General features: G+C 56.2%; 14 protein-coding genes across 14 annotated transcripts; 10 read left to right on the top strand and 4 right to left on the bottom strand.

Moving 5' to 3' along the window:
• On the top strand, nucleotides 1-688 carry K452DRAFT_287318 (uncharacterized protein). The gene has a single exon (XM_033540454.1). The coding sequence runs from the start codon at nucleotides 150-152 to the stop codon at nucleotides 345-347; it is 198 nt and encodes a 65-aa protein (XP_033397821.1). The 5' UTR covers nucleotides 1-149; the 3' UTR covers nucleotides 348-688.
• On the top strand, nucleotides 462-1,312 carry K452DRAFT_287316 (uncharacterized protein). The gene is made up of 6 exons (XM_033540453.1): nucleotides 462-516; nucleotides 566-622; nucleotides 681-719; nucleotides 780-807; nucleotides 863-926; nucleotides 975-1,312. The coding sequence occupies exons 1-6, from the start codon at nucleotides 492-494 to the stop codon at nucleotides 1,008-1,010; spliced, it is 249 nt and encodes an 82-aa protein (XP_033397820.1). The 5' UTR covers nucleotides 462-491; the 3' UTR covers nucleotides 1,011-1,312.
• A 2,519-nt stretch (nucleotides 1,313-3,831) lies between these two features.
• K452DRAFT_326624 (uncharacterized protein) lies at nucleotides 3,832-5,630 on the top strand (the record flags this gene model as incomplete). The annotated part of the gene is made up of 6 exons (XM_033544860.1): nucleotides 3,832-3,947; nucleotides 4,005-4,038; nucleotides 4,114-4,308; nucleotides 4,390-4,444; nucleotides 4,502-4,735; nucleotides 4,789-5,630. 6 exons carry the CDS (start codon nucleotides 3,832-3,834, stop codon nucleotides 5,628-5,630), a joined length of 1,476 nt encoding a protein of 491 aa, XP_033397819.1.
• A 1,220-nt stretch (nucleotides 5,631-6,850) lies between these two features.
• Nucleotides 6,851-8,202, top strand: K452DRAFT_287314 (uncharacterized protein). Its single transcript, XM_033540452.1, has 2 exons — nucleotides 6,851-7,405; nucleotides 7,539-8,202. The coding sequence occupies exons 1-2, from the start codon at nucleotides 6,910-6,912 to the stop codon at nucleotides 7,940-7,942; spliced, it is 900 nt and encodes a 299-aa protein (XP_033397818.1). The 5' UTR covers nucleotides 6,851-6,909; the 3' UTR covers nucleotides 7,943-8,202.
• Nucleotides 8,203-8,308: 106 nt separating this feature from the next.
• Nucleotides 8,309-10,714, top strand: K452DRAFT_26668 (uncharacterized protein). Its single transcript, XM_033538802.1, has 4 exons — nucleotides 8,309-8,622; nucleotides 8,683-8,849; nucleotides 8,920-10,412; nucleotides 10,480-10,714. Exons 1-4 carry the CDS (start codon nucleotides 8,523-8,525, stop codon nucleotides 10,550-10,552), a joined length of 1,833 nt encoding a protein of 610 aa, XP_033397817.1. The 5' UTR covers nucleotides 8,309-8,522; the 3' UTR covers nucleotides 10,553-10,714.
• Nucleotides 10,715-13,274: 2,560 nt separating this feature from the next.
• On the bottom strand, nucleotides 13,275-15,278 carry K452DRAFT_26650 (uncharacterized protein). The gene is made up of 2 exons (XM_033538793.1): nucleotides 14,889-15,278; nucleotides 13,275-14,840 (listed from the first exon to the last, which is right to left on the bottom strand). The coding sequence occupies exons 1-2, from the start codon at nucleotides 15,165-15,167 to the stop codon at nucleotides 13,392-13,394; spliced, it is 1,728 nt and encodes a 575-aa protein (XP_033397816.1). The 5' UTR covers nucleotides 15,168-15,278; the 3' UTR covers nucleotides 13,275-13,391.
• A 499-nt stretch (nucleotides 15,279-15,777) lies between these two features.
• On the top strand, nucleotides 15,778-17,021 carry K452DRAFT_249912 (uncharacterized protein). The gene is made up of 2 exons (XM_033538156.1): nucleotides 15,778-15,990; nucleotides 16,062-17,021. The coding sequence occupies exons 1-2, from the start codon at nucleotides 15,815-15,817 to the stop codon at nucleotides 16,825-16,827; spliced, it is 942 nt and encodes a 313-aa protein (XP_033397815.1). The 5' UTR covers nucleotides 15,778-15,814; the 3' UTR covers nucleotides 16,828-17,021.
• On the bottom strand, nucleotides 17,020-17,907 carry K452DRAFT_287309 (uncharacterized protein). The gene is made up of 2 exons (XM_033540451.1): nucleotides 17,808-17,907; nucleotides 17,020-17,713 (listed from the first exon to the last, which is right to left on the bottom strand). Exons 1-2 carry the CDS (start codon nucleotides 17,859-17,861, stop codon nucleotides 17,192-17,194), a joined length of 576 nt encoding a protein of 191 aa, XP_033397814.1. The 5' UTR covers nucleotides 17,862-17,907; the 3' UTR covers nucleotides 17,020-17,191.
• Nucleotides 17,908-17,991: 84 nt separating this feature from the next.
• Nucleotides 17,992-18,442, top strand: K452DRAFT_26620 (uncharacterized protein). Its single transcript, XM_033538785.1, has one exon. The coding sequence runs from the start codon at nucleotides 18,122-18,124 to the stop codon at nucleotides 18,350-18,352; it is 231 nt and encodes a 76-aa protein (XP_033397813.1). The 5' UTR covers nucleotides 17,992-18,121; the 3' UTR covers nucleotides 18,353-18,442.
• Nucleotides 18,443-18,700: 258 nt separating this feature from the next.
• K452DRAFT_195129 (uncharacterized protein) lies at nucleotides 18,701-19,414 on the bottom strand (the record flags this gene model as incomplete). The annotated part of the gene is made up of 2 exons (XM_033535931.1): nucleotides 18,701-19,267; nucleotides 19,322-19,414. Coding segments are annotated over 2 exons (660 nt in total), but the record flags the coding sequence as incomplete, so codon positions are not given.
• A 290-nt stretch (nucleotides 19,415-19,704) lies between these two features.
• On the top strand, nucleotides 19,705-21,341 carry K452DRAFT_287307 (uncharacterized protein). Its single transcript, XM_033540450.1, has 3 exons — nucleotides 19,705-20,223; nucleotides 20,343-20,933; nucleotides 20,989-21,341. The coding sequence occupies exons 1-3, from the start codon at nucleotides 19,726-19,728 to the stop codon at nucleotides 21,034-21,036; spliced, it is 1,137 nt and encodes a 378-aa protein (XP_033397811.1). The 5' UTR covers nucleotides 19,705-19,725; the 3' UTR covers nucleotides 21,037-21,341.
• A 1,648-nt stretch (nucleotides 21,342-22,989) lies between these two features.
• On the bottom strand, nucleotides 22,990-23,735 carry K452DRAFT_270839 (uncharacterized protein). Its single transcript, XM_033539006.1, has 4 exons — nucleotides 23,442-23,735; nucleotides 23,331-23,383; nucleotides 23,229-23,268; nucleotides 22,990-23,079 (listed from the first exon to the last, which is right to left on the bottom strand). Exons 1-4 carry the CDS (start codon nucleotides 23,674-23,676, stop codon nucleotides 23,060-23,062), a joined length of 348 nt encoding a protein of 115 aa, XP_033397810.1. The 5' UTR covers nucleotides 23,677-23,735; the 3' UTR covers nucleotides 22,990-23,059.
• Nucleotides 23,736-24,058: 323 nt separating this feature from the next.
• Nucleotides 24,059-25,463, top strand: K452DRAFT_227311 (uncharacterized protein; the record flags this gene model as incomplete). The annotated part of the gene is made up of 4 exons (XM_033536891.1): nucleotides 24,059-24,155; nucleotides 24,212-24,261; nucleotides 24,317-25,331; nucleotides 25,387-25,463. 4 exons carry the CDS (start codon nucleotides 24,059-24,061, stop codon nucleotides 25,461-25,463), a joined length of 1,239 nt encoding a protein of 412 aa, XP_033397809.1.
• A 198-nt stretch (nucleotides 25,464-25,661) lies between these two features.
• On the top strand, nucleotides 25,662-26,129 carry K452DRAFT_287299 (uncharacterized protein). Its single transcript, XM_033540449.1, has one exon. It carries the CDS (start codon nucleotides 25,825-25,827, stop codon nucleotides 26,119-26,121), a length of 297 nt encoding a protein of 98 aa, XP_033397808.1. The 5' UTR covers nucleotides 25,662-25,824; the 3' UTR covers nucleotides 26,122-26,129.

The following is a 26,129-nucleotide window of genomic DNA, read 5'->3' as shown; positions in this document are numbered from 1 at the left end:
TCGGAGGAACAAATGGTGTCAATGCCCGCACATTACGTGCGTAGCGCACACGGGATTTTCTAGTAACCACAGCTTGGACCACTGGCTTGTCTGTTGGCAACGCCTCTTAACGGATAAACAAAGTCGAAATCCCGGCGTTGCGTGATGGTATGACCGCAAGCTTACGATGCGTGTCGCGCATTGGTAGACTGGATAAAGAGTCAATGCCCAAGCCTAAGAGTAGCGTTCATGATGGCTGCGCCGGTGGCAGATCGTATTACGGAGAAAGGAAATGGCTCCGTGTCGGATTTTCGGGCATGAGAGTTGGGGGCGGGCAACATGGTGATTTGGTTGCAGGTGAGAAGTGAGAGGACTTCGGGCGCTCCCGAGAAATGCACGGGCTAGGTAGGTTTGCCGGACTTTTGCCGCGTAACGTGAATCTTCCGGGCAACGTCGCGCATCACAGCAGGACTGGCACCAAACTGCGCGACAACACACCAACGCTTTCGAAAATGGCGTCGCAGCTCCTGCCTCTGGGTAAGTTTCACCCGAAAAGTCTGGATATGATATCTGACCGGGATTCTAGAATTGATCGACAAGTGCGTCGGGTCCAAGATATGGGTGGTCATGAAGGGCGACAAGGGTAAGGCCGTCCCATGTCTGTACACGCAGAATCGCTTGCCAACTGACCTTGTTCTTAGAGTTCAGCGGAACTCTGCTCGGATTCGATGACTACGTCAGTAAGTACACTGACACGCAATCTCTCTCCATCATGGGATTTTGGCTCACCGCGCTTTCAGATATGGTTCTGGAGGATGTCACTGAATTGTCAGTTTGTAATGGCTTGTCAGACCAATAGAAATACTGATATGTTCTTGCATAGCGATTACGCCGGCAACAAGACGAATCTCTCCAAGATTCTACTGAACGGCAACAACATCTGCATGGTATAGCATCCTCTTCACTCTATTTTGCCTTTGGCTAATTTCATGCAGTTAATTCCTGGTGGGGAGGGCCCGACTGGGGTTTAAATCTAAACGATTTCGTTTCAGACCACGTTTGTGGGGTTTGGAACCACACTCGGACTGCTGAGATGCCCAGTGCCAAGACCATTATGATCTATCAATACGGTCACACGATAGTCGTGGCATGAGCAGATGGGATGGCCTACCTATGCTGGTCTCGGAACTCATCATAGAAGACGGTCTTGTCTCTGCAACGTGGTCGGCGTCCTGGTAATGAATATCTGCCTGAAACAATACTCTGCCCTCGAGCAGGTACAACTAGATGAATTCAAAATAGCGTGTTATGCCGACACTGTTCTACTAGGGCTTTCCAATATGAAAGGCTCTTTCGAAAATCATTTGAACGGCTGCTATTGCGTCGGATCTTGGTTTGTGCTGGAGTTAGGAGTAGCTCTCGAGTTGACCTTACGAAGCGTGCTACTCAACCCAACTACCAATGTTCCAAGAGATGCAACGGCAGCAGTATCGTCAACATCTTTCATTTAAAATATCAATTACAAATGATCGAGATGACCGAAGCACGACCTTGTTTGCCCCTCTTCCGGCACAGATGTTTAAACTAACATGTGCTGTAGCAAAACAGAAGAAATGGGCAAGACGATATGTGGGCGACAAAAATTCGTCTTTCCGATAAAGAGGAGTCACCGGGAAGATTATATGTGAGCGTTCTGAAGTCCTTTTGACGATTTTGAGATATATATATCCGGCATGCTGTGTTTGTTGTGGTAGCGATAGGCAGTTACGTTTTCTTGGGTCACCGGCCAGCCGGCCACCCTGGTGTCCATGGGTACCTAGACGCGCTTTTTGTATTCGGCTACCCCACTTAGAAATGGCTCGTGCATTATTGCACCCAACCACAAAACTAGGTACCCTTCCGTCGGAAGCGTGGGAATCAAGCAGAAAATGTCAACGGCTATCAAAGCTTACTGCTTAATGTGACATCACAGTGGGGGTTAGCCGTTGGTTTATTGCCCGTTTCCGGCGATTCCCTCGCGGAGTTGGGGACGTTGCCGATGGCGGAGCCGGTCTCAACGCCGACGGCACTTCATGTGCACTTCATGTGCATTCCGTGGATAACGATATCCTCCACATCCAACACCCAGAGTGAAATTGCAGTGCAAAAACGATTTAAGGGAATGTCGGAAGCAATAGAAAATGGATCGTAGAGTGTTGGAAAAGTAAAGGCCAGTGAGGTGGTTATGTTTTGGGACTCGATATACTTTTGCTACAGTCACGCTCTCAGAAGGCAATGTCACGCAGCTTGTTCGGTGGTCTGAAGTGAGCCCGAGAGACAAGGCGCCCAACTAGATGCTGAGCTTGGACTTTGTGACCCAGACCCATAATCAATGGATAAAGGAGACACGGAGGCAGAAACCCGTCGCTTCTTCTCGGCTCTGGGACAACAAGGAGAAGAGGAAGACGGCGAAGGAGCAAGTCGTAGTAGAGCAATATCCTTTGCCTGCGGAAACATGATGTTATTACTACTACTGCTACTATTACCACCACTATTACTGCAAATATTAACCAGCCGTCCTCGCAGCATATATGTATTCAAGACCAGACCTGACGACCGGATGACTGGAAGTCGCGCGTCGCATACGGTCATGATAGCGTGCAAGATAGAGAACAAGCTGGTTGTGAGGTGGTGTAAGCGAGGGTTGGCAATTATTGACCTCGACGTGCGGCCGAGAGGCTCAACCAGAACGCGGCCCGTTGAACTTTTTGACTCGGCAGGCGCCCATTGGCCCAGCGGGCATGGAGCTTCTCCGCACATCGTACGATGGATGGACAGCGTTTTCAGATAAGTTAATATTGTAGAAGGGAGGCCGGAGGAAGGGAGGCAACGATAATGAGCATTGCATACATTGCGATCGGCCGTGTGATAGGGTCGATTGGAGAGCGTGTCACCAGACTTGAAGCGGGAGGATTGCCCAGCTGGAGTACCAGTTCTGGACCCGAGCCCTGGGTTTGGGTGGATCGGCGATGGGCTTTTCGCCACCCTCGGACGCAGCTGGCAACTCGGGCGGCAAGCAATTGTCGTAGGGCTATTTGACGCCGCCACCCCCTGCGGGGGAAGGAAATCGCAAAAGAGGGCGGGCGTTGGATCTCGATTGGACGCGAGTCGCGCGCGCAAGGCTGGCGTCATGGTGTTTGCGGTGTGGTCCCCGAGCCCTCTCCAGGCATTCGATCGTCCCTCTGGAGTCGATGGGGGCGAGCAGTAGATCTTCTGGCTGCCGGCGCGTGCGCCCTCCCGCCCAGGAACCCACGCGCTCCCGCACCGCCCCGTCAACCATTTTTTCCCTCGTCTGTGTGCGCCTGCCATGGTCTAGCTCCCAGGTCCTCGACGTCTTCGACGTGTCAGGCTAACGGCCGCCGCCTCGGAGTAGGCAACTACCGACTGTCCTGTGCGACGTCTCGTCGACATCTCATCATCCTTTTGTATTCGCCAATGCCTGTCCTTGCCACGCCCGAGGATTGACCTGGTCCCGTCTTCTCGACCTACCTGCTGCGACAACACCAGACAACCCTCCCCATGGCCCTGGTTTTTTGTTGACCTCGAGCGCCCACCAGAGCGTTTTTTCCCGTTTGGTGTCCTGTCGCCTGGTCCAAGCCACGCTTGCCGACACTCCCTTACCACCTCCGCAAGAGTCGAGACCCTCGACGCGCCCGCGTCGCGTGGAAGGTTGGCTGCTAGTCCTTTGACCTTCCAAACGCCCCGCCCGCCCTAGGGCTCATCCCCATCTAAGGCTCGGGTCTTGCCGTGGATGAGCGTCTCGACAAGACCCAGAGACCTCATTGTTTCCCATAGCCCCTTCACTGCTTCTTCATGACCGAATTGAGGGCAAGATTAGAGCAACTGGGCTTGTCGCAGTACTTCGAGACATTCGTCACCGAGGGTTTTGACACATGGGACACTCTTCTGGATATTCGGGAATCGGACTTGTAAGATGGACTCCTACTTTCTCATGTCGTGCCACTTACTTACACCCATGTCCGCAGAGATGCTCTCAAGGTCAAACTTGGTCATCGAAGGGTATGTCTTGCGTCTTCCCGTTCCCCACGCCCTTCTCCATCGTAATCTTCTTGCCCGCTGACTTCTGCCCCCTAGAAGCTTCAACGCGCCATTGCAGAAAGCCGAGGCGTGCCCCTAGAGCGCTTGGATCGCGCGTTCCCGCAATTCCACTTCTCTCACAGCGCAGACGGATCCAATCGAAGCGATGATTCGGCTTCCGAGTCAAGAAACTTCAAGAGAAGCGAGCCTCCAGTTCCCGGCGCAAAACGCAAATATCGTCGTCACCCAAAGGTAGGATAGTGAATTCCGTCGACCGGAGACCTTTGGCGTAGATATATTACTGATAAAGGTGTACTGACTTGATTCGCGCAGGCAGACGAGAATGCGCCCGAAAGGCCCGCTTCAGCTTATGTTATCTTTTCGAATCGTGAGTTGATTACCAACCTGACGCATATCTGTCAAGTATGCTGACCACATTCCACAGAGATGCGGGAGATGCTAAAGGGTCAAGAGCTTAGTTTCACGGAGATCGCCAAGTTGGTTGGAGAACGTTGGCAAACATTGTCCCCACGTTCGCGAGAAGCGTGCGAACGTGAAGCAGCTGCCGCCAAAGAGAAGTATTATGCAGAGCTTGCGGATTACAAAAGGACGCCCGAATACGCCCGCTATCAACAATATCTGGCCGATTTTAAAGCAAAGCACAGCCAACCGCAAACGGGTGAATATCCGCAGTTTTTTCAAGACGGGTCGGCTTGCTGACAACACCATTAGACGGCAAACGTTCGAAAGTCGATCCAGAAACAAGCATCTCGGCACATGGTAGTTCCAACGACCTACTCGATAGCCAATCTCGAAGACATCCAAGTGACGCCCACCTCGCCCGAAAAGCTCCCCATCAGCGATCCGGATCCAGTCCTCCTCCAGGCCTATCTTCTCGTCCCGGCGGGCATATGTTCGCATCCGAGTCAATCTCTCCGGTCTATTCTTTTTCTGGAATCAGCTCCCCGAGGATTAGCGGCCAATATTCCCCAATGTCTGCGTCGCCAACATCAACACCCGTAGCCGACCCCTCCCATACGTACGGAGCAGGGCTGCCAGCCCCCGGGAGAGAGCGACATCAAGATCCAGCGCACCAGTCACCATTAAGTTATGGATTGGCTCAATCCACCCCTCTATCAGTGGCATCTCCTTCAATGTTGCACAATGGACAGGCCCAGGTTGACCGCGATTTTCCCCGTGATTTTCCTCGGCGGGTTCATCGTGAATCTTCCTCACTTCCCTCTTTGGTCCATGAAGATACCACCGCCACCACAGCCACGAATTTGTCCACGGAAAGTTCAGGATATCCTGGCGGACAGGGCGCTCCCCCGTTCACTGGGCACATTTTACCACTTGTGGACACGCAGAAAGCGCATCGGTTGTTACCACAGCCGATACCTTCTCACAACATAGCGCCATCACCTCTAGATCAACGACCTGGCCCGCCATCAAATTTTCCACAGCCGCAGCCGCAGGATACGCGACAGGCGTCTTCTTTGGCAGTACTGTTACGAGCAGGGGAGCTGGCTCGCGAAGCCGATGAACCGTCCAACGGCAGAGATAGTACGTCCTAGCTCTGTGGCTGTTCGGTAACATCACTACAACGAGTCCTCGCAAACTTTATTTTGTCCATCTCACAAGGCATCTAGAAACACTCCCCAAATTATCCCCCAGTTTTATCCATCCACTCATCTCCAAGGTCACTAGCTCGTGGCTTTTTAGTTTTCCGATTACAGCACAAGTTTCATTATGCCATGCGGCGGCTTAGGCTGAAGCGGCAGCGCCTCTACTCGGCAGGGCGCCCAAGCGGAGGCATCTCCAAGTCTTTTTTAGTACTACATAAGCCAGCTCTAGGCAGAGCAGAATCAACCAGGTATTTTGGTTTTCGCCCCACAAAGGCTATTACCATGCAAAGCCGTCTCCGCAAGGGGTGGCGGCGATTTCGATCCGAGCGTCCCCGACACGGGGGCGCTCCAGTATCGGGATCGCATATTGCGTGACGGGCGGCTCGGTGTTCTAGATTCAAGAGTCGTAAGCGTTGCTGGTCTGGCTCACGATGGGCACCAGTAGCGTCCAAATCCAGAGCATGCGAGCGGCTCGCACGGCACAAGGACAAAGCTTGCACACGCATCGCAGGCAGAGCACAGATGCATCTACTCCGGCCATTGGCAGGAGCGTATGCAAGGCGTCCAGAGGGAAGTTTCTTTTTCTTTTTTGCTTAGGCAAAACTTCTGAATTTAGTAGGCGGATTGCAAGCGAGGCGGGGATTTACTTAAGGCGTGCTAGCGAGTACGACGGAAGGTTTAGATTTGAATAGAATGTACAGTAGAAAAGGGTCCACGGACACGCTCAGGTCACCGGCGGGATAAGCGTGCATTAGCTGCCGTTGCGGCTGGCACCGTCGACCATCTGAGGCGGGCGAGATCATTTGGGCACGGTCGGTGTGGGTTGATTCTGATCAGCAATGTCCCGGCACGGGCCCCAAAGCCGACTCGGCCGCCGTCACCGGCTCCCCGATCCCAGTCGTGTTTGAACTTTGATGCCCATCCGAGCGCCAGGTGCGCGTGCACACGTGTGGCCGGGAAGATGGCTGGTTGCTGTCCACCTGGCACCGGTGGCGGGGTTGAGCCTCATTGTTATACACAGAACGCCTACTCGTACTAGGCAGATTTACAGTGGGATCTACCTACCAAGCTACCTACTTTTTACCTACTCTATGACATCAGCGAGCCATTGTCATGTTGCTGCTCTCCACGGCACGAGACGAGTCTCGCTTCGTCCCGCCAACGTGACTCTACTAACCATCTCGTACGCTTTTCCATTGCTCTCTCCCGCCAGCGCCCGCTCTTCGCCATGTCAAACGCGTCGCTAGGTCCGCTCGTCCGACTACGCACTCTCACCCCGGCAGACATCCCACCGCATCCAGCTATCAAGCCCGTGTCGGAACATGAGGTTGAGCTTTACTCTTTTCTGAAGAGCGTTCTCGACGAGGCCGTCGCCTTCACCGACTCGATCGTCCCGGCCACCTTCCGCGAAGGTGCCGCCAAAGCGTCCGCGCCCTCGTCCGCCAAGGTCAAGCTGCTGTCGCGCGACATCAAGGCCAGCGAGCTGCCCACTTCCGGCAGAAACGAATCATGGTTTGCACGGAGGAGCATACACAAGAATGAGAGGACTGGCGGCACGGCTGACATTGCCGAGTTCGACGAGGGCTTGAGAGATCAACATTCGAAACATGAGATGGAATACACACCGGACGTGTTTGACGCGCATAAGGTTGCCGACTGGGATGATTTAATCGCCGTGCGGGGCGGAGACGTGGAGGGTAGATACCGTGAAGTCAGCATGAGCGGTACGTACAGTGATCCTTCCGTGCAGGGAACCTGTGCCTACCGGCGTTTGCAAACGTATCCAAGCATAGGCCTGCGAAGCCCCGGCATGGTGTCAGATCTTTAAGCGTCCTTGGCTAATCAAGCACTAAATAGTCTACGAAATGTGCCACAAGCTCCCTTTCCCCTGTCTCAATCGCGTTTTCTGCGTTCTTGTCGTCACCGCCAAGACGGCTGAATCCTCCTTCGTAGTCGTCCAGATCCCAATTGATCTTTCTGACTTCTCAGACGCAGACGTATTGTACGGTAATGGACGCAACAAGCGCGACGCCGAGTCTGCTCTGAAGCGCAAGAAAGTCATTGTCGGAGAGTACGTTAGCATTGAGCGCGTCACTTTGACCGAGGATGGAGATATACAATGGGTCATGGCGACAGCAAGTGATGCGAAAGGCTGGTTGCCCATGCCGATGCAGAAGTTGGGTGTGCCTGGAGCCGTGGTCAAAGACGTAGGACTGTTCATGAAGTGGACGCGTGAAAGGAGAGGCTCTCAGAGTCAATGAGGAGCCATGAAAGGCCTGAGTAATGCGTGCGGTGAGGTTTTTGGCTCGAGGGGCGTTCTTTTCGCGGAGATACCACATTGTTTCGCAGGCTGATTGGGGGTTCTTCCGGTATCAAATAATTGCTGTCGTGTTCTATTGCTCTTGTGCCAGCTTATTGCCGGATCTGTCCCTGTAGATAACCGGCTCGCTCATCGATTGTGCCCCACTTGTTATAGCTTTGCTAGACTCACCGTTCCTCTCCATCTATATATAACTAGTGGTTCTTCAGCGCCTTCGCGTAGATCCCTGGCGGAGGCTTACGCTAACGACGACGGCAGCTGCGACCGCGCACACCAGTGGAAGAACACCTACACGCGCTGGCAGCTGCCTGAACAGTTTCAAACTTATCGCCGTATTTCCGTTCCTCGTTTTCCATTCGCGCCTCTCTCTTTCTCTCTCTTTCTCTTAGTTTTGTTGAGCGTCACCAGCCCTAACACCTAGACTCACAAGGCGGGGCTTGCATATGAATCTCAGCTGAACCTTGGCAGTCCAGCCTTGTGACCGAGTCGTGAGCAACGCTGTACGAGACATACAAGAGAAGATGATGCCGCAATCCTACGACAGCAGCCAAGCTCCATATCAGCAATCTATCAACATGTACTCAGGACAACCCCAACCAGAGCCAGCCCCGGCTTACGATGGTACGTCGTCAAGACGGAACTAAGCACATCTACAAGGCGATATAAATGACCATCAAACAGCCCATAATCAATCATCGGGCCCGTATAGACCTGGGCAGCCCTGGGATTCTCTCATGCAGCAACAACAACAACAGCAGCAGCAGCAACAGCACAATTCTGTGCCTAGCTACAACCCAAGCACTTACGGCCCAATGCCAGTGTATCAACAAAACGTGCCTCCGCCTTTGGTAAACAACACCTATTTTTCGATGAACACATATACGTTGCTTGCAAGTTAATGCTTGCTGACTCCGGTAGCCTCCGAGGCCTGCTGTGAACAGTAGTCCTGCAATCAACTATGCCTCACAGCCGACCACATCATTATACCAGAGCACAAATCCCTCTTTTCAGCATTCTTGGATTCAGCCTGGGTCGAGCTCTAATCCAAACCCAACACAGCCACAAGGGAGTATGTACTCACCACAAACTTCGTCAGCAGTGTATCCCACCTTTCCAGCCGCACAGGAAGCATATAGCATGGCTGCACCGTCTCCGCTTCACCAAGCTTCTGGAAGCCCCTTCATCCCTTCAGCTGGTGTTAGTCCTGGTCCGAATCAAGCACAACCTGGGTCCGGCCCATCGCCTTTTTCGCTGCAGGGAGAAGCATCCCATATGCAGACTAACACTAACCTTCTGCCCAACACATATGCTCCGCCTCCCCCAGATTGGTCATATTGGCCAGGGGCACAAGGATCACAAACCAGTGATATAAATGACCATCAAGAATATGCTTCGCAATCAGTAGCAGGCCAAAACTATGGCAATGCAGCATCCGGTTTCTCACAAGCATCACTACCACTACCACCACCGCCTCCGCTGCCGCCAATTTCACAGCCATACAACTACTCCACACAAGATCCAAATCTAGACAAACAACCCCAAGGTGCCTATCATGGGAATGAAAGCATAGGTCCATCGTCCTCCGAATGGGATGAGCAACACACGGAGACACCGATTTCAGTTCAGAGCCAACCGTTCACTACCCAACAAGACTTCTCTGTCAGTCCTCCTGACAAGTCCTACTCGGCATCACCACTCCCAGGCTGGACAGAACCATACTCGAAAGAACAAGAGACCAAGACCACATCTTCGGCTTTTGATTCCAGCGCCGGCCCAACTGACTGGGAACGCTTTGAGTTACCCGCCGAGGACATCGACACCAAGACTAAAGAACCAGAAAAGAGGCCCGGTGCCGAGTCTTCTACAGTTATACATCCTCCAGACTGTGTCGAACTCCCCGCGTACAGCCCATCTCCGCCTTACAGTCCGTCTCCGCCTCATGTAGCAAAGCACGAGCACAAGCATACCACCATTTCCTTGGAGAACCAATGGCCTAGGTCCCTTGCACCTGCTCCACTCCATGTGCGTCTTTCCGATATTGATAATAAAGCCCGGGAAGCGTCCGCAGATGTGCATGATCTGCCAGCTCAAGACATTAGTGCTGAGCTCAACGCTGCCCTCGCATCCTTCTCTGTGGAAGAGGAAAATGATGTAGACGACACATCAATTATGGATGATCTCGTTGAAGCTAAAACTCCACTCCAAGGTCGACCTATCCCAAAAGGCGAACGGCATCCTGACGGTTTCCCCCTAGAAGACGATTACGACAGGGAACATGCGGATACTTCCAATCCACGCCAACCTTCAACTGTAACGAATGAGCATCTGAACGCGCTAGGCATAAAAAATGCGACTCTGTTGCACTCCGAAGTGCCACAACCTCGAGACATCATTTCAGATCTCAACCCTTGGTATGCTGATTCTTTGGAGCGCTACGTAGCAATGCTACGTGCTGAAGCTGCTGCAACTTCCGTTGAGGATAAGATGGAAACTTTCAAAAGTTTTGTCACAACCGAAGCTCACCTACGGGGCATCGACTGTCAACAGATAAGGTGTCTCTCTTGTGTCCAAGAGCCAGAGGCCGGTTTGGACAAAGAAGAACGCAAATTATCAAGCAAATCAAAAGTACCATTGAGGATCATTGCGGATACGGGGAACCAATTTCAACTTCAGGATGAGGAGTATAGCCCTGGTGGCAGGCCTATCTTAAACAGAATGCGCACAGAGGAAAAGGATCCTGCCAGAGTCGACAATACTGCCAAAAACGAGGCTCAGACGCTCACCTCAGGAACAGGAACAGACATAAAGTTCCGGCCGTACAGGCACAGCATGACTGCAGCCGCGGGGCTACCAAAACTTAACCCAACTATTCCGGATGAAATCCGTGGCAGTGGTGAAGCACAAAAAGCCTACAAGCCGTTCTCGCCAACGGAAAGGTCTGTTGATACGGTTAGTCGAGTACCGTTTCCAAAGCGAAGTTCCATGTCATTCCCAATCAGTCCACCAGCAAAGCATCAACATGAAGAGGTCTTCTTCCCTGCGCCCTTGGTTCTGTCCCCCAAGCCGTCTTTATCTTCGAAACCTTCAGCCTTGACCTCATCCCCGGATTCAACCAAGAGCGCTTCGGCTGTGGAGGAACTGGCTAGGATTCTTCCAACTCATCCTGTAACGGACAATGCGGCGCCAAATCCACAGGTCACCGCCATCTCAGACCGTCTTAGTACTATGCCCGACCCAGGTTCTTACATTGCAAACCTTACGATTGGGTTCGACGCTTGGACACCAGTAACTCGTGGCACCTCTGACGCTTTCGATACTGCAGCAGCGCAACGAGCCGAGTTCGAGCGCTATACGGCTGAAGTTTTCGAGCCTGGATATTCGAAACTACGACAGGAGATTGAGATTGGCAACGAATTAATAGAAAAACTCGAGCGCTTGGCCGATAGGCACGCCGCACTCGGAACAGCAATGGTGGTGGAAGCGGCAGCGGCAACGGCCTCACTAGCCGATCGAGACAGCAAGGCTAGACCCCTGCCTCCGCTAACACTATCAGCTTGCGTTCGTGCGCTGTTAGACGTATACCAGTTTCTGGAGCGGCGGCACCAACTGACGACGGAGATTGAACGGAATAGGTATACTCGCTACAACATAGACCAAGACGCACAATCCCCATTCCAGACGCAGCCCAAAACAGATGTTCAGCTCGCAGAAGACAAAGTGCAACGCACACGCCGCATCTGGGGGCTCGTTGACAAATGGACCATCCGTGGCATCGACGGTGCGCAAGCAGCAACAACGTCAATAACGACGCAGACGCAGAGCCTCTTACAACAGCAACCAGCCTCTGACCACGACCGCGCCCGTATCCAAGACCTCGCGCGCCTTGCCCTCGCCACCGTACGCGCCCTAGCCGCCGAATCCACAGCCCTTGTCCACGGGTTCCATGCCGCGGAGCTGGCGCTCAACGGGGCAGAGTACGCGCACTCGACCGCAGCGGCGCGGGCGGCCGGCGCGCCGGAGGCGGTGTTTAGGCGGTTGGCGGAGGAGAAGGGGCGGGAGGAGCGGAGGCTGAGAGAGGAGAAGGAGCGGAGGCTTGGAGAAGTGGATGGTGGGAGGGAGGTTTTGGAGGGGTTGTTGGAGGAGGGGGTGCTTGAGGGGGTTGGGGTGGATGATGCGGTGGTGGAGGTGGAGGTAGAGGGGGAGGCGGCGGCGAGGGCGAGGTCGTTGAGGGAGAGGAAGGAGCGAGGTTGAATGGAGGTGGTTGTGGTGGGTTGGGGTAGATTGTGCTTGCTTCTTGTTTGTTTGTTTGTTTGTTTGTTTGTTTGTTTGTTTGTGGGGTTGAAGTATTTTGGGAATATCTTGGTTGGATTCGATTATGGATATGGATATGACTTATGAATGTGTTTTACGTATTCACTCCTGAGAGCTGATAATTATCATACGCGGATGAAGATCACCTCGACCCCGGATATTTTACCAACTCCTTAACTACTACTATGTAAACTCTACTAAACCTACAAAGTTGGAAGTACTCTTCAGGCAGGTATAACAAAACTTTATACCCCGGCTTATAATAATAACAGTTAAGTAACTATGACGAAAAGTGAAAAGATAGTAGGTATATAAACACTCAAGTAGATAAAAAGGCACAGCATATATGTAAGTACAAGTACCAATACTCAAGCACTTAAATAAATATAAGAGGGCAATGAATGATATCACGACTGTACTACCTTATCTCTATACTATACTCCACGAAGCCACCGACACCAAAACCAAAACCCTATAATCATAACGGCATTTCCATAAGAATCCAGCTAGCTATCAAATAGACACCCCCTTATACCGCTATGCCTCTATATACCTCTATATATAGATAGATAAAGAGCAAGTCCCTCCCAATATCCAATATCCATTATCCATTATCGTTTACACTTATAGTAATTAATAGTAAGAAAAAAGGTAATTAGCTAGTATTATTAGACTGCGGAGTTATGTTATATAGTTTAGGTTGGTTAGTGTTAGTGTTTAGCCCTGTCTCTTCCTGTCTTCCTCCCACGCGCGCGCGCGCTCTAGACCACCACCACTACTACTGCCCTATCTATTTACTTACGTACAGGCATACATGCATACATGAAAATCGGAAACGAGGGTGAGTGAGGAGGGGGGGAAGGAAAAGGAAAAGGAAATACATGCTCGTGCCGCTGGCCATCCATCGATCCGTCATCTGTCGTCCATCGTCCATTGTCCATACCCATCCGCGTCGTCGTCAATGAGCCCCTGCTCCTCTCCTCTCATCTCATCCCATCCCATCCCAACCCAACCCATCAACCTCATCGCACAAAAAAAATCATCACACATAACCACAACCAATACCTACGGCCTGCAGCCTACGGTCTCCAAAAGCGCCACCCCTCCCTAACGCCCCCGTCGCCCTGCCCCTCAGGCAACGCCGCACTGACGCCCACCAGCCGCTCGATGCCGCCGTTGCCCTCGGCGCGCAGGAACTTCTCCTGGTCAATCTCCTCGCCGCCCTCCTCGCCCGACGCGTTCTGCAGCACCGCCGGCCACAGCACGCCCACGCCGTCGCCCGCCAGCGTCGTCTCGAACTTCTCGAACCCTTCGGCCTCGAGCCGCTTCTCCAGGTCGACGAGGATGGGCGATTTGGCTGCTGGCGCTGCGGGCTCTGCTGGCGCTGGTACCGCGAGTGTGTCCGCGGGCGCGTCCGTGCCGTTCGTCGTGCCATTGGTGCCGTTGACGCCGTTCTCGGCAGGAGGCGCCGCCGCCGACACGCTGTTGTGCCGCGACATGGGCGGGCGGCCCGAGGCCTCGGGCCTGAGGATGGTGATGGCGCAGCCGCCGCCGCCGGCGCCCGTCAGCTTTGTCCAGCCGATGCCGGCATGGTCGATGAGGGCGCGGATGCGCTCGAGCTTGGGGTGCGAGACGCCGAGCGAGACGAGCAGGCCGTGGTTGACGGTGATGAGCTCGCCGAGGTGCTTGAGCGCGGCGGGGTCATCCGGGCGGAAGTCGGAGCGCGTGATGAGCTCATGCGCCGACTCCGTCACGTCGTTGATGGCGTCGAGCAGCCGCTCCGTGAGCTTGGGGTGCGCCTTCTTGAGCGCGCCCACCTTGGCCACCTCTGTCGCCGTGCTGCGCGACTGCCGCGTGTTCACCAGCAGCAGCGGCAGCTCGGGGAAGTCGCGCAGCGGCGTCACCGTCGGCGACTGCCCGAAGCCCTGCCGCTGGAAAAGTACAGCCTTGCCGCCCGCTGACACTGTGTTGTCGACACCCGATGGGTTGCCGTGTATGCACATCTCGCCCACAAACGCCCACCGGTTGATGCGCTCAATTTGTGTCTCCGACTCCTGTGACGGCTGATCCGGGTGTGGCCCGCTCAGCGCGCGGATTTGGAGCAGGAGCGCCGCCGACAGGCAGACGGCTATGCTGGCGCTGCTGCCTAGACCCGCGCCAATGGGTATCGTGGAGCGCAGCGTGTACACGCAAGGCGACGACTTGGGCGAGCCGAGAGAGCAAAAGAGGTAGAGGAAGGCGGAGGCGGAGGCTTGGTGGATCTTGCGAATGTGCTCCGGCTGGTCGTCCGAGACGGCCTTTACGTGCGGCTGGAGAGCCTCGACGAGATCGGGGTCGAGGGCGTCGACAAGGTCGTAGTAGTACTTCTTCTTGCCAGGGGCAGAGAAGGCGGCCCATGGCAGATCGTCCATGTTCCACGTATGCGTGAGGTCGACGTCGGGGAAGCGAAGGGAGACGGTGCGGCGCGACTTTGAGAGGAAGGTGACGAGGAGGTACGAGCGCAGGGAAATGGCCGCAGCGATGGCCGCCTAGACGCGGGTTAGACTTGGACGTGGGACTGGGAGCGGGAGTCGTGCCTTGCCGTAGACTACAGCGTGTTCGCCATAGACAATGACTTTGCCTGGGGCAGAAACCATGAAAGGAGGCATCAGAGGGGCAGAGTTCTTGCGCTGCATGGCGGGCCTAGAGGTGCCATTGACGGTAAGAGTGTCGGAGGTGGCACCGTCCATTTGGCTGTTGGTAGGAGAGTTTGGGGTGAGGATGTCGGTGGTGTTGGTGGACGAGGTGTCGGTGGTGCTGGCGATGGAGGGACTCCTTTCGGTAGCAGGCAGGGCAGTGGGACTCTGCTCTTCCATGCCTCTCGGGGAAGATGTCAGAGGGATAAAGACACAGCAGCGAAACGGGTCAGCCGGAGTCGGAGGGAGGCAGTTGTTGTGGTGTGGGTGGGGCGTGGACAGAGAGTAGCAAATGCTGAATGAGAGAGCTGTGCTGACAACGGGGCACTAACGACTCGTTGGGCCAGGGAAAATCTGGGGTTGCATGATGTCGCCAGGAACCCCGATCGGCAAACAGCCAAGCTCAGGAACAGGCACCGCCGCGCTTAAATGCTCTGTTCGCCCTTTGGTACTCGACTAACTCTATCTCTATCTCAATGGCAACGTTGTGAAGAAAAAACAAAAATAAACATTTCTTCGGCCAGGCTGCTGCTGCGGCATGGCTTACCGATGCAATCCTAATCCTTCAGCCCCCTTGGCGGCTGCAATTGTTATATATGCCAATACCATTGGCGAAGCAGGGCTTAGTTATCAACCCGTAAGCACACCGTTGACGCAAGATGAGCGTTCACCTGCAGCCACATCTCAGGCTGTTCAGCCCTCAGGCCCCCGACCAACGGAGCCCTCCCCGGACCGTCCGTCACGTGCCATAGAGCTTGAGCTCTGACATCTCTCTCTTCCATTTCCTTCCCCCGACCTGACTGTACTCGCTCCCCGCCGCAGCAGCCATGGCCTCGTTCAGGATCCCCGCCCTCCGCCACCTGGTCAGCCGGCCATTGACCGCCCCGCGCATCGCCCACCGCCGCTGGGCCGCCGTGCACGACGTGCGCTTCCTCGCCACCCACGGCGCCCAGGACCGCGTGCTGGCCAAGTACAAGGAAAAGCTGAACCGCAAAGCCCAAGAGTACGTGACTGACTGACGGGGCCGACCGCGCCGAGTCCCTCGCAATGCTGACGACCCCCCGCGCCGCATAGAGAGGGCCTCAAGGACGTCGGCGAGCTCAAGGAAGCCTACAAGGAAAAGATCACGCAGCTGCGCAAGGAAGCCACGGTGCCCGGCGCCAACGCGCCGCTAGAAGCCCAAGACGCGCCCACGACGGCCAACGCGTTCAACCCGCCGCCGCCACCGTCTCCCACCGGGACGGCGATCCCCACGCAAGACGGCGAAAAGGCGCCGCCGGGCGTCAAGACGCTGGCGTCGTTCCTCGACGTGCCCAAGACGCAGCAGCTGCCTGCAAAGGAAATCGAGTACATCTGGCGGCTGCGGCACGCGCAGAACCCGCAGTCGCTGTGCGCGACGCTGCCGGCGAACACCTGGAGCACCATCGCACGCGCCGCGCGCCAGCACCCGCAGTTTGTGCTGCCGCTGCCGCGCGAGGCCCAGGGCGCCGAGCTGCACTTCCTGCAGTGGACGTTCCCGACGGCCGCGCAGGCCACCGTCCTCTTCACCTCGCTGGCCGAGTACAAGCTGCGCGCCGAGTTTAGCAGCCCCCATACCACCGTCACGTTCCATACGGACTTGGCGGGCGACAAGGACGTTGTCCTTGTCCAGGGCGAGGTCGTCCCTGATCGTGGCGTCGCCGTCGATCAGGCCAAGTGGCTGCTCATGTGCTTGCAGAAGTTTTATGGCCTGCAGGCCGAGGAGCAGGGCGGTGCGCGCAGGCGCCTGCTCGAGATGTTCAGTAATGGCGATGCGGGGTTCAAGGTGGAGGAGTTGTTGGAGGAGGCGGAGAAGATCTAGGCGCGAGCAAGGATGGAAATATACCTATGGGCGTTGAGGCGGGTAGACGATATTATGTACAGGGGCTCACACCGGTACGTGTAGATAGGTAAGTCGGCATGCAGTGAGAAAAGTTTAATGGCAGTCAATTCCAGATCAATCCCAACTAACGGCATTAAAAGACCTCCATACGAAGAAACCAACGTAACACGTCAACATTCATATACACATACCCCTCAATAAGGAAACGACCGTACCATTACCGCCCTCCCATTTTCCCTCCCTTTTCCCCCAGGAAATAAATAAAACCCCTGCCAAGAAACGCATCTCCAGCACTCACTCAACCTCTCCCCCAAACAAACAACCGAACTCAACCCAACCCACACTACAAAACAAACGCCATGCCCAGCCCCACCAACCCCAACACGCCCTCGCCAAGCGGCACGCCACCCATGCGCACAGCCGCGCCCTCGGTCCCACTCGCACTCGCACTAGCACTAGCACTAGAGCGGGACGCGGAGGCGTCGCTCGAGCTCGCGGCGGCCTCGCTCGAGCTCGCAGCAGCGGAGGAGCTCGAAGCAGCAGCGGAGCCCGTCGAGTTGCTGCCGGGGGTGCCGATGGGCGTGGCGAACGGCGTGCCGGGCGTGGGCGTCGTGATGCTGCCCGTCAGCGTGATGGCCCCGCCGCTGGTTGACGGGATCGACGTCTGGATCGTGAAGTCGGTCGCGTCGCCTGTGGCGGTGTCGGTGGCGGAGGAGACGGCGGATGAGACGGCGGAGGAGACGGCCGACGAGATCACCGACCCGATGTCCGAGGTTATGGTGCTTGAGGGGGTGGCGGCGGCGCCGGATTCCGGGATCGTCGCTGTGTCCGCGTCTTGGCGGGGGTGCAGCGGGACGGCGTTGCTCTGGTGTGCGTGTTAGTTTGGGTGTGTGCGTGTGTGTGTGTGTGGGTGGGTTGGGGTGAGGAGAGAAGTGAGTGGTGGTGGTGGTGATGCTTACGCCGAGAGCCGTGACCGTGAAGACGGCGGCGAGGATGAGCTGCGTGGCGTGCATTGTTGCGTGCTAGCTTGCAGGTGGATGTGTGTGGTGTGTGGTGGTGGTAGTGGTTGAAGAGGAGTGCTTGCTTTGCTGATTCCTCTGTTGCTCTTAAGTAGGCAGGTACCTCGATCTTTTTCGTAAGTACGAAGTACGAAGGTACGAAGGAGGAAGGAAGCAAGCCCGTCAGTCAAGCCAGTCAGCGCGAGCAACAAAAATAAAATATCACGAGACGACAGAGGTAGCCAACACACAAAGAACGAGCTCAGCAGCAGCAAATGACCAGCGCGTATATATATACCTGGGCCGGAGAAAGCGGCACGTCAGTGGTACACAGCAGCATGCCCATACATACCTCGTGTATCAGCGCGCGGACCGCCGGCCCCGGCCAGCCAGGCTGGGGTGTCGATGCGGGGCCGCGCGGCGTAGGCGCGGGCACCGCTACCGCGACCTGCTCGCTTGGGCAGCGATCGCCCGCCAGTCGTAAATGCCATGCCAGCCGGGAATGAGGCCATGAAACACATGCGGTTTAGGCGGAATGGCCCCGGAGATGGAGGGACTGGAGGGTGTTTCACCGTTGGGCGTGTTGGGTGGCGTGGCAGGTCGCGGTTGGGGGTTTGGCGTGGCGTGGTGTTGGCCACATTGGGAAGGAGGCGGGAGGCTTTGCTTTATTGCCTGTTGTTTTTTTGAATGTCATCCAACACATTCCTACCTACTTGGTACAGCTACAACGCCACCAGGTCTAGGTCTTGTACATACATGCGTACCTCTCTCTACTCCACCATCTTAAACTCGGCCTCGACCGCCTCCTCGCCCATCCCCCCCCCCCCCTCCCCCTCCCCCTCCCCCTCCCGCGGCATCCTCAGCTCGAGCTCGCCGAAGAAATTGGGCTCGTCGGCGACGCGCACAAAGCCCAGCCCCTCAAACAGGTGCAAGCTGCGCGCATTCTCGGCGCCAATCTTGACGCGCAGCACGGCGAGGCGCACGCCGCCCGGGCGCTGCTGTGGCAGCAGCGAGCCTGCGTACTCGGCCGCGATGGCGGCGCGCTGCTGCCGCACGTAGCCCAGGAATGCGGCCAGGATGGCCTTGCCGTACCCGCGGCCCTGGTGCGCGCGCGACGCCACCATGATCTCGACCTCGCCCACGAGGTCCACGGGCCGGGGCGCTGAGGCGGCCGCGTTCGCTGCTGCTTCCTCTTCTTCGTCGTCGGCGTCGAGGTAGAGGAAGAGGTTCACGTCGCCGATCATGGTGGCCGGCGTGTCGTCTTTGGTCCCTTTGATGATCTGCTGCTTCTCGGAAGGAGAGCCTGCGGGTGCGGTGCATGTGATGAAGGTGAGTTTGTCGGCGTCTTGCCGCCAGCTGCGCTGCATGCCGTATTCCTCGTCGATAGTCAGCGGCTCCGACGCCGTTGCTTGCTGGAGTTCCTGGAACCTTGTCAAACGTGTTTTTTTCCAGGGATCCCGGGACAGGGAAGCTACTTCATCTTTCATCCACTCGTGATATGTCAGGACATGATGGGTGCTGTAGGGGACGAGGAGCACCTTTGAGGTGAGCAGCGCTGATGTGCCGTTAGCAAGTTAGCGCCAGCTCGGCGCACTCAGCACTCAGCTACCCGTATGCTCATTTATCCTCATGACTGTGCAATGTTGATGTGGTGGAGAGGGAGGTCACGCCGGCAACGGCCGAAATGCCTAGTCACAATTTTCGTCTCACGCAAAATCTCGCCATTAAATCGGCATCGCCCTCTAAACACAGCGCATACCTAGTCCGACGCGCACATGTCGTTCGACGTTCCGGGTCGCGCAGCAGACGCCGTGAAGTGATTGATGATGTCGCGTCCCCGACGACCTCATCCTTGACCCGTGCTCCCACGCCCGTCTCCATGCCCGGCGAGCGCATCCTCATCACCGGCGGCGCGGGCTTCCTCGGCTCCACCGTCGTCGCCGCCTTCCTTGACCGGCACCCCGAGTTCCTGTACTCTGTGCTGGACTCCTCCGATGACGATGACAATGACAACGACGCAGCAGCAGTAGCCGCGCAGCCCCACGTCGAGTACCTGCGCGCCGACGTGCGGGACGCGGCGGCCGTGCTGGCCGCAGTGAGGCAGGCCGCGCCGACCGTGATTGTGCATACCGCGGGCGTGGTGCCTGTGGGCGCGGCGCGGTACAGCCAGCGGCGCTGCGATCGCGACGCCTTGTTTGCTGTTAATGTCGACGGCACGCGGCACGTGCTGGATGCGGCGCGGAGGTGCGGCGTCAAGGCTTTGGTGTACACGAGCAGTAGCACCGTCGTCACGGATGATGTTGAGCGTGATTTTCCGAACATGGACGAGGCGACGGCGCCGGTGGGCGGTGCTGGGTTGATTTATGGACAGTCTAAAGTATTTGCTTCTCTTTCTCTTTCTCTTTCTCTTTCTCTGTCTATTTCTCTTTACTCTCCTTCTCCTTCTCCTTCTCATTCCAACATCAATTGAACATCTCCGCCTAACAAAACCAACAGGCCGCAGCCGAAGCCCTCGTCCTCGCAGCCAACACGCCCACTCTCCTCACCCTCGCCCTGCGCCCCTCCGTCCTCTTCGGCCCCGGCGACACGCAGCTCCTGCCCGCGCTGCACGGCCTAATCCCATACAGCACGGCCATCACCCTCGGCGCAGGCAGCAACCTCTACGACTTCACCTACGTCGACAACGCGGCCCACGCACACGTCCTCGCCGTCGAGCACCTGCTGCAACTCCGCCCAACCCCAAGCCCAACCCCCAGCTCATCCCCCCCCTCCCTTCCCGCAGGCGCCGGCCACGCCTTCTTCGTCTCCAACGCCGCCCCCGTCCCCTTCCGCGCCTTCTGCCTCGCCGTCTGGGCCCGCTTCAACCACACGCCCGCCTTCTCGCTCGCGGTACCGGCGCCACTGGCGTACTTACTCGGCTGCGCCGCCGACGCTGCCGCCCGCGTCACTGGCGCAGAGTTCGCGCTCAGTGGCGGTGCCGTCGCCGACGCGCTGCGCGTAAGGTATGCGTGTGTCGAGCGGGCGCGCGAGGTGCTCGGGTATGCGCCGCTGGTGGGGCTGGAGGAGGGCGTACGGAGGGCTTGTGCGGTGAGTTGAATTTTGTTTGTTGGGGGTGAGTGGCTGGCTGATTCGGTGGTGCTAGGATTATGAGCGGCGGTTGGCGGCGGCGGGGGAAAAGAAGAAGGATTGAGGATGTTGGGGCCCTGCTGTACTGTCTTGTGCTGTGTGGACTGACTGGGTGCTTGCGATGGAAGGGCATGTCCGGCGACGTATAGGTATGCGTGCGTTGGTTGGCTGGGCGTGCTGAGACGTATACCACGGCTTGAAACGGGCTTTAATGGTTGGTTCTCACGCCGTGATTTGCGGCTGACGAGACGTCGTCGTCCGTGTCTCCTAGATTAACTGTCTCTACGCCTTGGCTGGCATTGACGATCTCTAAGCTCTGGGGAATGCGAAGTACGCGTATGTCTCTACGAGTACTCTCGTACAAATACCGTCGCATATTTTGCTTTTGTGTCCTCACAGAATACAATTACACCCCAATTTTTATATCTTCGTATACATACAAGACCTTACTCTCCTCGTTTTCAGTTAACCATGTTATTCATGCTCTAGAGATGCCGTCCAAAGCCGGCAGAGCTGGTATACAGAATTAAGTATACTAATAAAGGGAAACAACGTCCTGTTTCCGCAACACCATCCATCCACGCCTATATACTCCACTCCCGAAAACAAAACAAGCCAGTAAGCAAAACGCAACACCACGCTCCAAAACGTAAAACTCACCCACCCCCACCCCCACCCGCACCACCCGGCGTAGTGCCCCCGGACCCCAGCAACAAGTCCCCATGCCGCACAAAGCGCACCACCTCGCGCGGATCCGGCGTGCGCCTAATCCGGCCCAGGATCTCGCGCGCCTCGGCCGGCGCCCGCTCGCGCAGCAGCGCGTACAGCTCTTGCAACTGCTCCTTCTCCTCCCGCAACTGCTTACGCTCCTCCTTCCATTGCTCCCTCTCCACCATCCACTGCTCCCTCTCCTCTTTCAGCTGCCCACGTTCCGCCCGCAACTGCCCACACTCCGTCCGCAACTGCTCGCGCTCCCCTACCAGCGCCTCGCACCGCCGCTTCAGCGCCGCGGTGCGCGTCGTGCCCGCGTCGGCGATCTCGTACGCGCAGGCGCTGCCGCTGCCGCGCTGCAGGCAGTGCGTGCAGGCTGGGCGGCGGGCGTCGCACTGGTGGGGGGGTGGGGGATGTTAACACAGCTGCTGTGTTTGTGTGGGGGTTGTAGTAGGTGGAAGGGTTGGAGAGTGCCTTACTTACCTTGACTTTGCCGCGCTGGCAGCTGAGGCACGCGGCGTACACGAGCGTGGTGCGTGCTTTGCGCGGCTTCTGGGGCAGCGGCTGGTTGGCGCGCGAGGTCACGCCGTTGGATGTGGTGGTGGGTGTGGGTGTAGATGTGGGCTGTGGCATTGCGTCTCCTCCCGCATGCTTTTGCGGGAGGAGCGGTTTGCTGGCTTCCATTTGTTTGCGTGAGAACAAAAACGGGGGGTTTTTTTTTTCTTTTTTTTTTTTTTTTCTTTGTTCTTTAAAGTTTGTTTGCAATTGGGTGTACATGTGGTGCTCGAGTGGAACACCATGGCCGGCCCTTAATACCCGCTCGGTGGCGAATATACGGAGCCGGACCTTGCTCCGTTAGACTGACTGACCGCAGTGTCGCGTAAAGATGGCTCATATGTACGTAAAGTCGGGCACACGCACATATGCGTGCGCACCAATCACGCATGTCGACGCCAGAATGCGGTCCCAGTGGAATAATAGCATTCGTATCCCAGTCTGTCTTACGCCCGCTTTAAGCGCGTCACAATTATTTGTATGTCAATCTCTGGACTTTCGAGATCATTATGACGGGTGTCTCGTCGATCATATGCTAGTGCTTAATTAGGTAGCATTCAGTGTAGCTAAGCCGTGCAATCTTTCACTGATTATCTACGTCGCCCACAACCGCTATCATACATTCTAGCAACAACCAGTGGGCTGAAGGCTGTTTTCCAGTACCCTCTCACCCAATGGATGCCAGACACCCGCATGATATACCGTTCGTATGGGGATTCAGCAATATCCTTGAGCCAATGGCTCCTCGTTATGGTCGTAACATGAGTAAAAACAAAAAAGGCGCCTAGCATGCAGTATGAAACAACTGGAGAGGGAAAAGTTTATTTGCCCTTCTCGGTGCCTGAAGTGTTGTGTTAGCGCATGTTCTTAGTAAAATGAGCACACTTCGGTACAGCGGGCGACAAATGTCGTTCAAAACCGGGGAGCATTAGACTCGCGTCTACTATGTAAACTGCAATGGTGCTTGTTCACTGGGGAAGAAGTATTTACCGTAGTGTGCCTTATTCCAGTTTTTGTCAAAGGGACCCGGCTGATAAAGATGTCAGTATTACGACAGAAAAAGGAAAGGGCAGGAACAGAAAGTGGTCGTACCTCGCCTGGCCTTTGGGAGATGAGGTGTTCCTTGAAATGCTCAGAGTCGACACCTACAGCAGATCAGTACGCTAAATGCGTCATAAGACTGGGTTGAGAATAACAGCATACCAGTGCGCGCGCTCTGTTCAGCCCTGGACTCGGTGTCTTGCGGATCACCCCGCCTCGTTGCAGCAGCGGGCGTGTGCGTGGTAGAACCACCGCCAGCGGACCACCTATCGGCGATGTTCTTGGAGCCGGGGGTCTCGAAAACGTTGGAGCTGTTGCCGGAGAACTTGGGCACCAAGTAGAGGATGCCAACGGTGGCGCCGACGGCCATGACGGCCTTGCTCTTGAGGAAAGACATGGTAGTAGGAGTATGGGAGATGTGTAGGTGTTTATGGAGGATCAGAAGGTTGTTGTTGTTGGTGTGGGTGCAATTGAGAAGGAGGGAGATGATATGGCAGAGAAAGAGAAGGAGCCCGTCATATTTCTGGCAGCCGTCAGGCGCATGGCGAATATCTACTAGAGAATAGAGGACGTCATTAATACGCCGGAGTGATCGCTGGGATGGATGGTTAGCTCCTCCTGCAAGGGCCAGCGGATTAACGCGCCGCCGGTAGGGCTGAAATTGGGGCCCCGTACGCGCACGAGGAGCGTCGCATCCCAAACGTGTTCCCTCCGCATCATCTTCTTTCTCTCTCTCTGTGTCTCTGCATGTCGCTGTCGCGACTGACATATGTGGAGTCATGGCCGCCGACCCGGCTCAACCTGACGCGCCCGAGCTGGACTCGTTCAGCCTCGTCCTTCCCTTGCCGTATCGCGTGGCCCTGATCATAGTCCTCGGTTGGTCGTAAGCCACTCCAGCAGCACCCTGCGACATGCCGCTGACCTTTGTGCAGGCGTCTGGGCCTGGGGCGCTAATCTTCAATACCTCGCCCTCATCCGCATTGTCCGTCCCCGCTCCGTGCATCCGCCCATGCATTCGCTAACCCCGTCGTCTACAGGACGTGCCGTCTCTGATAAGATACCCGTCTCGCAGCTCGCCCACGCTGCCGCCGCACCATCTCTCGACCTACCGCCTGGCGACGCTCCTGTCGCTTCCGCTCGCCGCGTCGCTCCTCCTTTTCTGGCTCATCACCCATGGAGATGCCCAGGCCGTCGTTGACTGGGAGATTCTCCCTAATCTGTACCTCATCGTTCTGGTCTGCTGCATGGTCCTGCCATGGCATTCGGTCTCGCGCTCTGGCCGCTCCCGTTTCCTCTCCACCCTCAAGCGCATCAGTATCGGCGGCATAGCGGAGGCGCAGGACGGCAAGTTCGGAGACATCCTCATGGCCGACGCCATGACGTCGTATGCCAAAGTCCTGGGCGACTTGTTCGTCGCATTGTGCATGTTCTTCACCAGGAAGCACTCGACGGGGAGGCCAGACCGGAGCTGCGGAGGCGCATTCTGGGTGCCCTTCATCATCGCCATACCCAGTTTGATTCGGTTCCGCCAGTGCATCATCGAATACTTGCGCGTGCGGCGGAGCAACCAGCGCTCTGGCACCATCGGGAGCGCAGGCTGGGGCGGCCAACATCTCGCCAACGCCCTGAAGTACTCCAGCGCTTTCCCGGTCATCATCCTCAGCGCCATGCAGAGAGGCTACGAGCCGGGCAAGTTTGGGCTCAGCGAAGCCGGGCTCTTCAGGCTATGGCTGCTCGCCGTATTCCTCAACTCCTTTTACTCCTTCTACTGGGATGTGACCAAGGATTGGGATCTTACGCTGCTTTCGGGGCAGAGGGAGCGCAACAACCCCGAGCACCCGTGGGGCCTGAGGCGCAATCGTTATTTCCACACAAAGGAGATGTACTATGGCGCCATCATCATGGACCTGATGCTGCGGTGCACGTGGAGCTTCAAGCTCAGCCCGCATCTGGATCATTTCAACGATCTCGAGGGCGGCATTTTCCTTATGGAATTCCTGGAAGTGTTCCGGAGATGGATCTGGATTTTCTTCAGGGTTGAGACGGAATGGGGTAAGTTTCGCGCTCACGGGTTTCCCACGTGGTTTACTGACTCTTTTAATCGCAGTCCGTAACAACCGTGGCCCAGCCCCAGATGATATTTTACTGGCAGACCACAACGGCATTAAGTTGGACGAGGATTGATACCCGGAGGCTTCTGGTTACATCTAGTGGGATTTAGAATAGACGCGTGTGTACAAACATCAGTACAAAAAGGCCATAATGTAACATATAGTCGTATAATCACCTGTTCAGTTCAGCTTAGCCTGTCGCATGCGTCCCCACCAGCATCAAGCTCGCACATGAACCCCAGCGCACCACGGCTGTGGATCTCCATGGACGCGAGAACCCTACACAAGCCAAAGCAGGGCAGCATATGTAAAACGCTCTTCTGCCTCCAAAGTCGGCAAAGCTTTAACCCCATTATCAATGACGGCATTCTCTCACGGCGGCAGCGCGCTTCCCTCATTCGACTCGCAAACCGGCGGAAACATTTCCCGCGGAAATGTCTGCCGCGCCTAGTCTCTACGTTCAAACTTGCTGCGCCGGCCTTGCCTGTTGGGGAGGCGTGCAGAAAGCTTACCGCCAAGGCAAACGCGAAACCCGGCACACCGCGACTTCGCACTGGTGGGTTGCGAGGGAACTGGGGGAAAGAGAGGTGCACGATACCCTGCTTGCCTTGCGTGGATGGTGCGCGTGCTTAGTTAGTGCTTATGCGGCGCGGTACCCTACGAGTACGGCGGGCTGCTTCCGTTCGCATGACGAATGCGGCAGCTGGCTGGAGTGGAAGAAGCGGAAGTGACGGGGGGG

This window comes from Aplosporella prunicola (assembly GCF_010093885.1).
Source record: "Aplosporella prunicola CBS 121167 unplaced genomic scaffold K452scaffold_12, whole genome shotgun sequence".
Lineage (NCBI taxonomy): Eukaryota > Fungi > Ascomycota > Dothideomycetes > Botryosphaeriales > Aplosporellaceae > Aplosporella > Aplosporella prunicola.
The sequence above is the reverse complement of the archived record's forward strand: the minus strand, read 5'-3'. Positions and strand labels throughout refer to the sequence as shown.

Coding starts and splice junctions, on each gene's coding strand:
- K452DRAFT_287299 (XM_033540449.1), top strand. CDS start 25,825: ATGTCTGCCGCGCCTAGTCTCTACGTTCAAACTTGCTGCGCCGGCCTT.
- K452DRAFT_287318 (XM_033540454.1), top strand. CDS start 150: ATGACCGCAAGCTTACGATGCGTGTCGCGCATTGGTAGACTGGATAAA.
- K452DRAFT_26668 (XM_033538802.1), top strand. CDS start 8,523: ATGATGCCGCAATCCTACGACAGCAGCCAAGCTCCATATCAGCAATCT. Junction 8,623..8,682: donor GCCAGCCCCGGCTTACGATG/GTACGTCGTCAA, acceptor ACCATCAAACAG/CCCATAATCAATCATCGGGC. Junction 10,413..10,479: donor ATTTCAGATCTCAACCCTTG/GTATGCTGATTC, acceptor ACTTCCGTTGAG/GATAAGATGGAAACTTTCAA.
- K452DRAFT_287316 (XM_033540453.1), top strand. CDS start 492: ATGGCGTCGCAGCTCCTGCCTCTGG. Junction 808..862: donor CTGGAGGATGTCACTGAATT/GTCAGTTTGTAA, acceptor GTTCTTGCATAG/CGATTACGCCGGCAACAAGA. Junction 927..974: donor ACGGCAACAACATCTGCATG/GTATAGCATCCT, acceptor AATTTCATGCAG/TTAATTCCTGGTGGGGAGGG.
- K452DRAFT_270839 (XM_033539006.1), bottom strand. CDS start 23,676: ATGTCTTTCCTCAAGAGCAAGGCCGTCATGGCCGTCGGCGCCACCGTT. Junction 23,384..23,441: donor TGAACAGAGCGCGCGCACTG/GTATGCTGTTAT, acceptor GATCTGCTGTAG/GTGTCGACTCTGAGCATTTC. Junction 23,080..23,228: donor CTGGAATAAGGCACACTACG/GTAAATACTTCT, acceptor ACAACACTTCAG/GCACCGAGAAGGGCAAATAA.
- K452DRAFT_287307 (XM_033540450.1), top strand. CDS start 19,726: ATGCCCGGCGAGCGCATCCTCATCACCGGCGGCGCGGGCTTCCTCGGC. Junction 20,224..20,342: donor TGATTTATGGACAGTCTAAA/GTATTTGCTTCT, acceptor CAAAACCAACAG/GCCGCAGCCGAAGCCCTCGT. Junction 20,934..20,988: donor GCGTACGGAGGGCTTGTGCG/GTGAGTTGAATT, acceptor CGGTGGTGCTAG/GATTATGAGCGGCGGTTGGC.
- K452DRAFT_287309 (XM_033540451.1), bottom strand. CDS start 17,861: ATGCACGCCACGCAGCTCATCCTCGCCGCCGTCTTCACGGTCACGGCT. Junction 17,714..17,807: donor TCACGGTCACGGCTCTCGGC/GTAAGCATCACC, acceptor CACGCACACCAG/AGCAACGCCGTCCCGCTGCA.
- K452DRAFT_287314 (XM_033540452.1), top strand. CDS start 6,910: ATGTCAAACGCGTCGCTAGGTCCGCTCGTCCGACTACGCACTCTCACC. Junction 7,406..7,538: donor CCGTGAAGTCAGCATGAGCG/GTACGTACAGTG, acceptor AGCACTAAATAG/TCTACGAAATGTGCCACAAG.
- K452DRAFT_249912 (XM_033538156.1), top strand. CDS start 15,815: ATGGCCTCGTTCAGGATCCCCGCCCTCCGCCACCTGGTCAGCCGGCCA. Junction 15,991..16,061: donor CTGAACCGCAAAGCCCAAGA/GTACGTGACTGA, acceptor CGCGCCGCATAG/AGAGGGCCTCAAGGACGTCG.
- K452DRAFT_26650 (XM_033538793.1), bottom strand. CDS start 15,167: ATGGAAGAGCAGAGTCCCACTGCCCTGCCTGCTACCGAAAGGAGTCCC. Junction 14,841..14,888: donor ACGCTGTAGTCTACGGCAAG/GCACGACTCCCG, acceptor ACCCGCGTCTAG/GCGGCCATCGCTGCGGCCAT.
- K452DRAFT_26620 (XM_033538785.1), top strand. CDS start 18,122: ATGACCAGCGCGTATATATATACCTGGGCCGGAGAAAGCGGCACGTCA.